This window comes from Salmo trutta, chromosome 17, assembly GCF_901001165.1.
Source record: "Salmo trutta chromosome 17, fSalTru1.1, whole genome shotgun sequence".
Classification (NCBI taxonomy): Eukaryota; Metazoa; Chordata; class Actinopteri; order Salmoniformes; family Salmonidae; genus Salmo; species Salmo trutta.
The window spans coordinates 43107988-43117660 of record NC_042973.1 but is presented as its reverse complement, the minus strand read 5'-3'; the positions used below and the strand labels follow the sequence as shown (position 1 = coordinate 43117660).

At 43.9% G+C, this 9673-nt stretch overlaps 1 protein-coding gene across 1 annotated transcript; it reads left to right on the top strand.

Annotated features, from left to right (window-relative positions):
* Positions 1 to 565: 565 nt before the first annotated feature.
* LOC115152230 (RIB43A-like with coiled-coils protein 2) lies at positions 566 to 2945 on the top strand. The gene is made up of 7 exons (XM_029696869.1): positions 566 to 736; positions 840 to 915; positions 1111 to 1422; positions 1515 to 1633; positions 1826 to 2053; positions 2313 to 2470; positions 2774 to 2945. The coding sequence occupies exons 1-7, from the start codon at positions 620 to 622 to the stop codon at positions 2850 to 2852; spliced, it is 1089 nt and encodes a 362-aa protein (XP_029552729.1). The 5' UTR covers positions 566 to 619; the 3' UTR covers positions 2853 to 2945.
* Positions 2946 to 9673: the final 6728 nt, after the last annotated feature.

The following is a 9673-nucleotide window of genomic DNA, read 5'->3' as shown; positions in this document are numbered from 1 at the left end:
AGTACATCCCCGGGGCCAAGCTTCCTGCCATCCAGGACCTCTATACCAGGTGGTGTCAGAAGAAGGCCCAAAAAATTGTCAAAGGCTCCAGCCACCCTAGTCATAGACTGTTCTCGCTGCTACCTCACGGCAAGCTATACCAGAGCACCAAGTCTAGCCCCCCCCCTTTTACTGCTGCTACTCTGTTATCTATGCATAGTCACTTTAATAACTCTACCTACATATTACCTCAATTACGTCGACTAACCGGTGCCCCTGTATATAGCCTCGCTATTGTTATTTTACTGTTGCTCTTTAATTATGTTACTTTTCTTTAACTTTTTTTGTTGGTATTCTTCTTAAAACTGCATTGTTGGTTAAGGGCTTCTAAGTAAGCATTTCACTGTAAGGTCTACACCTGTTGTATTCGGCGCATGTGACAAATAACATTGGATTCATTACCATACAAAGGTGACGTCATTCGTGTCGCTGGCAGAATACGAGTCAGACCCAGAAGACCGAAAGTATCCGGAAGCCAGGTATCCTAGCAACGAATGTTTGCAGAGTGCATTCGGCCCATCGTCCTTCGATTCTAACTGCAGCGAGACAGTACGGGAAAACCTCATTACAAGATAGGAAAATGTACAATATAGAATTACTTTCGGACCGCATTGCTGCGGATAGTTTGGAGAGGAGGCGCAATAGAGAGACGCAACGTCAAGATAGGATTTTCAATGCTAAAGTTAGAACAATTGGGGTAAATTATTACAACTTGGCTTGCAACTTTGTAACCGGCTGTGACATCTGTCCATTCATGTTAGTTGTAAAGCCATTTTGTCCCAATTTTCTCTTACTGACAGATAGATAAAGTGGCTCTTGAATCCAAAGTGAATGAAAGAAAGAAAAATGAAGAGGCAGAGTCACTAAAAGCATATGGTAAGTGCACTAAAATACAGTATGGGCGGACGTTTTTATATCTGGCAAAAACACTAAAGCCTAAGGGGTTTCAATTCAATGTGATGATTGATAGGCCTAAAATACAGCTCTACAAGCTTCTATTCATGAGATTCAATGGAATTCTGTTTAGTAGCTAGTGTCATAGGCTATGTCTGTCGAATGCATACCCTCTAGCTGCAGATGCGGTGTGTAACGACAAGGCCGCCTGTCTACTTAAACAACGCCAACTCAAGGATGAGCGTCTGCTGCAGGGAGCCATAGAGGACTTTCGGCTGAACTTCCAGCTGAGGAGGAGCCGACGAGAGTATGACTTAAGCAACCCGGACAAAGTTAAGAATCAGGACGGGATCCAGATGCTGCCGGGGCTTGTGGGTGAGGACCCAGACAGCCAGGGGAGGCTGAAGAAGCAGCAGGAGCAGCTCAGAGAGTGGTCTGTCCAGCAGCAACATGAGCTGGCCACAGCACGACACCAGCAGAGACTGGAAGGTAGGAAACAACCCGACACAAACTGGCCTGTCGCTAGACTCTCATACATTCACACTGCCTCATCTCAAACACTCTCTGCCTCACCAATGCAGAGCAGCAGTATGACCAGGACAGAGTGGACCTGGACATCCAAGCTTTCCAGCTCCAGAAGATCGAGGAGGAGAGGAGGAGAGCCGCAGCCCTGGCTACAAATGATTTCAATCTGGCAAAGGTGAGTCATTATACTTTACCTGATGCTTAACCAGGTGTGGTTGTCAAACTGGCAAAGGTGCGTTATTAGGATTGGTAGTACAGTAGCCTTCTCTAACCAGGTGTGGCGATCATTCCTGTTTTTTGTATGTAGTGGAACAGGACATCCTTCTGTCAAAATATGTTTACTGTGTGACATTGTCTCTGTCTGTAGGCAGCAGAGAATGCAGAGAAGCGGTGGAAAAAGTGGCAGCAGGAGGAGGACAACAACAGGACAGACATCCTAAACCAGCTTCAAGGAGAGCTGCTGAGTAAGAGCCCGGAGCAGGGCATCAGCGTGCTGGGTCTACCCCACCTCAGGCCTGACAGTTGCAAGGGCCTCACAAACGAGCAGCTGCAGCACGTCATCGACTGCCATCAGCAACAGATAGAGGAGAAGAGGGTACATCTGCCACATCTATCTGTCTGTCTCTTTTGCCTGTTTTGGGATGTCTGCGTTGAGCAGTCAAAGATATTTTCATTTGACAATTAAACACTTCTAAAAGAGGAAATGGGGTGGATAGCAACAACCATGATTGCAGACCAGGTTTTGGGTCAATTCCAGTTCAATTCAGGAAGGAAAATGAAATTCCAATTCTTATTTTTTCTTATCGAGAAGCATCGAATGGAATGAAACTCTCTCTTCATGTTTGGTTGTGCAGGCTGAGCAGCAGAAGGAGGAGCTCCACCATGACCGGTTCTGTGTGACCTCAGCTCGCAACGCCCTACTACTGGAGCGACGGCAGGCCCGCATCAACAAGCAGCTCCGTCGCACCCTGGATAACACCAACGCACAGCTGTCTGAGGCCCACCATGAACAGTAAGAAGCTTTCCACATGGATTAGGTTTAGACACATGGACACACCTTTACACCTTTTGATCCGTTTGTTGTTTTCAATCCAATAATGTATAGTATCATTCACATGCTTGATGTCAGTCATTTTATTTGGAATTGTGAATTAAATTGGGCAGAAGAAACTGTCACCAACAGGATTAGCACAGAACAGATCATCAACAACAATGTGCTGACCTGCCCATCAATAGATGACATACACTATCAAATGCCTACAGTTTTGTTCTTGATATCAGTTATTAGACAAATGCATTTTTCTTCTCTGTCCAGGAAAAAGTATTTGGAGAAGGTGTATACTAACATCCCAGATGACAGTTACTTCTCCCAGTTCAACACCAGCAGTCGATAAAGGTTTACAGGGTCGTGCACTATTGGAGAGATACATTTATTGTCTATGCAAATAAATTGAATGGGCATAATAAATGATTTGTAACACAGCAAACAAATTGTTATAGTAATAATCTTTGATGTTTTCCTTCAATTTACTCAAAAGTTTTCACTACTTACCAAATACAATCAAAAATCTTCATAGAGAATTGTGTGTCCATGCTTAAGGCTGCCTACTGTTCTACACATAACATGTATGTGCCTAATCAGAATGCTAAAGTGTGTACCTTGTTAAAATAGGTATAATGAATGAAATGTAGCTAATTTCCAGACTAAATATGAAAAAAAAAAAAATGACCAGGTTCTCCATTAAATCCCATAACAAAATCATGTTTGCTTTCTTAAATACATTATCAGCCTCCAACACAATTAAATAAATCAAAGACTAGCTGGTCAGTTTATACAGTGTAAGCATTTTCACACAGTGCACCTTATGCCACTATTACCATATAGAGCCTCCCTGAATTCGCAATTAAAATGCAAATACAATCTTCCGCAACAGAATTTATTTTTGTCAAATGCCTTTGCATGAAAACAAACAGCGTCCTTTCATGACTATTTGACTAGTGAATTCCACTCCTGTCAGGGGCCTCCATTTTGTGGGAACTGACAGCAGTGTGGTCTGCTGATTTTTACAGGAGTGTTATACAAACCAAATCCACTGGAGGGCGATATGAGCTCGTTCTCTTTCTCTTCTCAAACTTAATTTGCCAAACCGTCTGGAGCTCCGTATTCATATGAAATAATGTTTAAATAACAACTGCATCCTTTCCCTTGTCCTAATTGTGTCCATTTGTCATTTGGGAACACCATGCCAAATATCCTTCCCTTCATGTGGTAACACTTATGGGGCACAAGCAACAGGCTCAAGGTCTGAGGTGATGCCACTGTAACAGTCAGCGTCCAAATGAGTACTCCTCTGCCCCAGGCCTCTCCCCAAGCAGGTCTGTATCGTGAGTTCTCTGAGACAAACATTTCCCATTTTCTTTGCCACAAGGTCAAGGCTTTCTCCTTCAGCTGTGGAGACAGAGCTATACCTGGAACATAGACATAGAAAACATTTAAAGTCAGAATTTTTACTCAATCATACCATGGTAGAAACAGTTGCAGGTAACTAAGCTAGTCCAGGATATTCCACCAATCTTGTACGATGCTTGGCCTCACCTGATGGAGTTCATAGCCAGTTCCTTGAGAGTTTCTATGTGAGAGATTGGGAAACCCTGCGGGCCTTCCAACGCCTTTAACACCACCCCTCTCTTCCTAGAGAGCTCCTTGGCAACTGGGTGGCGCAGCAGGGAAAAGCCGTGGCCGGTGCAAGACGCGTTGATCAGTAGAGCATCCAGCAGGCTCCCATCCATATCAGTGTTGTCTTCATCTGCGAATGACAGTGAGGTCAATCAATGCCATCAATGTAGATGATAGTAATCACTTACAGTGAGGGAAAAAAGTATTTGATCCCCTGCTGATTTTGTACGTTTGCCCACTGACAAAGAAATGATCAGTCTATAATTTTAATTGTAGGTTTATTTGAACACTGAGAGACAGAATAACAACAAACAAATCCAGAAAAACGCATGTCAAAAATTTTATAAATTGATTTGCATTTTAAATGAGGGAAATAAGTATTTGACCCCCTCTCAATCAGAAAGATTTCTGGCTCACAGGTGTCTTTTATACAGGTAACGAGCTGAGATTAGGAGCACACTCTTAAAGGGAGTGCTCCTAATCTCAGTTTGTTACCTGTATAAAAGACACCCGTCCACAGAAGCAATCAATCAATCAGATTCCAAACTCTCCACCATGGCCAAGACCAAAGAGCTCTCCAAGGATGTCAGCGACAAGATTGTAGACCTACACAAGGCTGGAATGGGCTAGAAGACTATCGTCAAGCAGCTTGGTGAGAAGGTGACAACAGTTGGTGCGATTAATCGTAAATGGAAGAAACACAAAATAACTGTTAATCTCCCTCGGCCTGGGGCTCCATGCAAGATCTCACCTTGTGGAGTTGTATTGATCATGAGAACGGTGAGAAATCAGCCCAGAACTACACGGGAGGATCTTGTCAATGATCTCAAGGCAGCTGGGACCATAGTCACAAAGAAAACAATTGTTAACACACTACGCCGTGAAGGACTGAAATCCTGCAGCGCCCGCAAGGTCCCCCTGCCCAAGAAAGCACATATACATGCCCGTCTGAAGTTTGCCAATGAACATCTGAATGATTCAGAGGACAACCGGGTGAAAGTGTTGTGGTCAGATGAGACCAAAATGGAGCTCTTACGCATCAACTCATCTCGCCGTGTTTGGAGGAGGAGGAATGCTGCCTATGACCCCAAGAACACCATCCCCACCGTCAAACATGGAGGTGGAAACATTATGCTTTGGGGGTGTTTTTCTGCTAAGGGGACAGGACAACTTCACCGCATCAAAGGGACGATGGACGGGGCCATGTACTGTCAAATCTTGGGTGAGAACCTCCTTCCCTCAGCCAGGGCATTGAAAATGGGTCGTGGATGGATATTCCAGCATGACAATGACCCAAAACACACGGCCAAGGCAACAAAGGAGTGGCTCAAGAAGAAGCACATTAAGGTCCTGGAGTGGCCTAGCCAGTCTTCAGACCTTAATCCCATAGAAAATCTGTGGAGGGAGCTGAAGGTTCGAGTTGCCAAACATCAGCCTCGAAACCTTAATGACTTGGAGAAGATCTGCAAAGAGGAGTGGGACAAAATCCCTCCTGAGATGTGTGCAAACCTGGTGGCCAACTACAACTATGTCTGACCTCTTGTGATTGCCAACAAGGGTTTTACCACCAAGTACTAAATCATGTTTTGCAGAGGGGTCAAATACTTATTTCCCTCATAAAAATGCAAATCGATTTATAACATTTTTGACATGCGTTTTTCTGGATTTTTTGTTGTTGTTATTCTGTCCCTCACTGTTCAAATAAACCTACCATTAAAATTATAGACTGATAATTTCTTTGTCAGTGGGCAGACGTACAAAATCAGTAGGGGATCAAATACTTTTTTCCCTCACTGTATCTGTGCTGTACAAACTTCATTCATTCTCAACACAAAATACTACAAGGGATCTATTGGCTTATACTGTAACAGACTTATTACATGAGTTTAGACTTAATATGAACACTTCAGATGAGGCGTAGGGGTTCATGTGCTCACCAGTTTCTCCTGCATGGAAGCAGGGATGGTTGACTCTTCTATCGCCTGGCAGAGACAAAGCCTCCTCGAAGTACCAGAGGGGTCTTCCACCTAATACCAGAAGAAAACATCAGACACGTCAACAACACCCTGCACAACCTATACCAATTTAGTAATAAACCTAGTAATGAAAGTAATTAATAAATTAAGTCCATATGAATCATAATTTTTTTCCACTAAAAGAGATTAGACAATTTTGAGGAGCCTTGTGACTAAGGATGTACCTACCAAGTTAAATCCAGCTACAATCTCTGGAAAGGCTTTCTGTAGGTTCATTGCCTCCTCCACTGTGTTCAATGGTATGGCTGTATTCAGCCCCGAGACAAGTACTTCCATCTCGACATTAGAGTGGCATGTGATTTGTTCTTCCCATTCTTCCTTTTATTCTGTATATCTTTTCATAAACTAATCCATGTACAACTGTTAAAGGTGCCATGATTCTAATTCGATTTTTACACTGGTCATGTGCATCTCCTGCATAGTCACCTGTGCCAAGTGAAGAGGACCCAAGCTCCCAGGAAGTCTGGGTGTTCTGGCACAAACGGCCTGGTCTCGTCCTGATAGGTCTTGAGGCCCCAGGCACTGTCATGTGTGCTCCCATCCAGCTCGTATGTCTGTGCATCAGTAATAAACATGTAAGAATTACACAGTGTATTTTGTGTGACAATACAGTTTGGTTACAACTTGAAAATGGTTGGTCAACTCAATCTATTCTGTGTTTGGAATGATCCTAACAACTTAATCAGTCACAACTAAAGTCATATAACACGGCTCGAACAATATACATGCATCTGTGTGTGTGTGTATTGTTTACATCTGGCAGCAATGACCTCAGCTCAGGCCCTTATAGTAAGTCCTTGAATACAGTAGCGTAGGTGACTAGTCCCCAAGACATAATGAAGGCCTGCTCAAACCTCTTCAAAATGACGTCTTGGCTGGGGTATGCAGTCTCTGGATCTTCAGTGGAGTACCAGGTTAAATGGAGAGTGCATGAAATAGGAAATATGTGGGTCAAATACAAAATCAATTGTGTATGTATTCCCCCAGGGAGATGCTTGTGTGAGTAGCCATGGTATGACCATGACATATAAATGACATAAAATACACTACTTGACCAAAGGTATGTGGACACCTGCTCGTCGAATATCTCATTCCAAAATCATTGGCATTAATATGGAGTTGGTCCCCCTTTGCTGCTATAACTGCCTCCACTCTTCTGGGAAGGTTTTCCACTAGATGTTGGAACATTGCTTGGGGACTTTCTTCCATTCAGCCACAAGAGCATTAGTGAGGTCAGGCACTGATGTTGGGCGTTTAGGCCTGGCTCACAGTCGGCGTTCCAATTCATCCCAAAGCTGTTCGATGGGGTTGCGTCAGGGCTCTGTCCAGGCCAGTCAAGTTCTTCCACACCGATCTCGACAAACCATTTCTGTATGGACCTGGCTTTGTGCACGGGGGCATTGTCATGCTGAAACAGGAAAGGGCCTTCCTCAAACTGTTCCCAGAGAACGCGTTCATCACTCCAGAGAACGCGTTTCCAGAGGCAGTTTGGAACTCGGTAGTGAGTGATGCAACACGCTGCACGCTTCAGGACTAGGCGGTCCTGTTCTATGAGCTTGTGTGGCCTACCACTTCGCGGCTGAACCATTGTTGCTCATAGACGTTTCCACTTCACAATAACAGCACTTACAGTTGACCGGGGCAGATCTAGAAGGTCAGAAATTTGACGAACTGACTTGTTGGAAAGGTGGCAGCCTATGATGGTGCCACGTTGAAAGTCACTGAGATCTTCAGATAGGCAATTCTACTGCCAATGTTTGTCTATGGAGATTGCATGGCTGTGTGCTCAATTTTATACATCTGTTTTAAGGGGTGTCCACATACTTTGGTGTATATATAGTGTATGTAATGGCATTTAATGACCTATACAGAGTGTACAAAACATTCATATTGAGTTGCTGGTGGACCATTCTTGATACACACGGGAAACTGATGAGCGTGAAAAACTTAGCAGCGTTGCCATAGCCATGGGAAGTAAGGGTCCTGAGGGTGAGGCAGCACCCCCCCCCCCCCCCCCCCCAAAAAAAAATCGTAATAAAAAAAATAAGTTGTGCACTGGGCCTTTACTAGTCCTATATTGGTTGACCAATATAGCTGTCTGTAGTACAGATAATTCAGCACCGCCATCTATGAGCGTTGTAGTTCTTGACACACTCAAGCCAGTGTGTCTGGCACCAACTACAATACCCCGTTCAAAGGCACTTAAATGTTTTGTCTTGCCCATTCACCCACTGAATGGCACACATACACAATCCACTCCTGAGTGTCGCAGCGGTCTAAGGCACTGCATCTCAGTGCTAGAGGCATCACTACAGACCCTTGTTCGATCCCGGGCTGTATCACAACCGGCTGTGATCGGGAGTCCCATAGGGCAGCGCACAACTGGCCCAGCGTCTTCCCGGGTTAGGGGAGGGTTTGGCCAGGGTAGGCCGTCATTGTAAAATAAGAATTTGTTCTTAACTGGCTTGCCTAGTTAAACAAAAAATACAAACATGGTCTCTTTTTTGCTTTCTTGAGTAAGGCAGCTCCAAAATATAGGTGTTACAACCTACTTCCGTGCATTCTGTGGTGGTGGGGCAGCCAGTGGCAAATACGGAGCGTAGGGGTTGGTAATGTTCTCTAGTTGGGCCGTGATTGGCTCAGTGTTCTCTCACTCATGGGGACACTACGTCACTGCAAAATCTACAGGGAGAGCTCGAAAATTAAAGCCCCTTGGGTGCTGCCACAGAGTTACATTAGAAGTGCCCATCCAAGAAGGCTCAAAGTCATTGGCCACAAATAAAATTACATCAAATCACATTATATCTACTGTAGCTTTGATTGGAGTGATCATGTCAACATCATACTTTCAAAATCATAGCTAGCAAGCTAGACAGGCAGTCATCATCATGAATCACATTAATAATCTACTGGCAAATCCTTTTCAATCATTGTCATATGAAGAGAAATTATAGATCAAATGTATCGGTGTCACGGCTGTTCGAAGGAGCGGACCAAGATGCAGCGTTTTCGTAGTTCCACATATTTATTTAAACGTGAAACTTAATGCAATACATAAATAACTTGAAAAATAGGAAAACAACAAACCGTGACGCCGAGAGGACAACACACTACTCAAAAGACAATAACTCAAACCACAATGAGAAAAACCCCTACTTAAATATGATCTCTAATCAGAGGCAATGAGGATCAGCTGCCTCCAATTAGAGATCAACCCCAAACAATCCCAACATAGAAATAGACAAACTAGAACCTAAACATAGAAATAGAAAACACAGATTAACCAAAAACACTCCCTGTCACGCCCTGCCCTACACTACTATAGAAAATGACATCTTACTAGGGTCAGGACGTGACAATCGGTGCTCATCGGCCATTTGACATAAACATTACACAACAAGTTGGAAATCCCAAATTCAACAATGAGTGTTTTGGAAGGAATCAGGGGCTAACTGCAAGCATTGCAAAACAACCACTAGCCTGCTATTCAGTGGAGTGCATG

Bases quoted from the DNA above. Each gene is read 5' to 3' on its own strand.
- LOC115152230 (XM_029696869.1), top strand. From the start codon at position 620: ATGTACAATATAGAATTACTTTCGGACCGCATTGCTGCGGATAGTTTG. The intron at 1,423-1,514 runs GTAGGAAACAAC...TCACCAATGCAG, and splicing joins ACACCAGCAGAGACTGGAAG to AGCAGCAGTATGACCAGGAC. The intron at 2,471-2,773 runs GTAAGAAGCTTT...TTCTCTGTCCAG, and splicing joins TCTGAGGCCCACCATGAACA to GAAAAAGTATTTGGAGAAGG.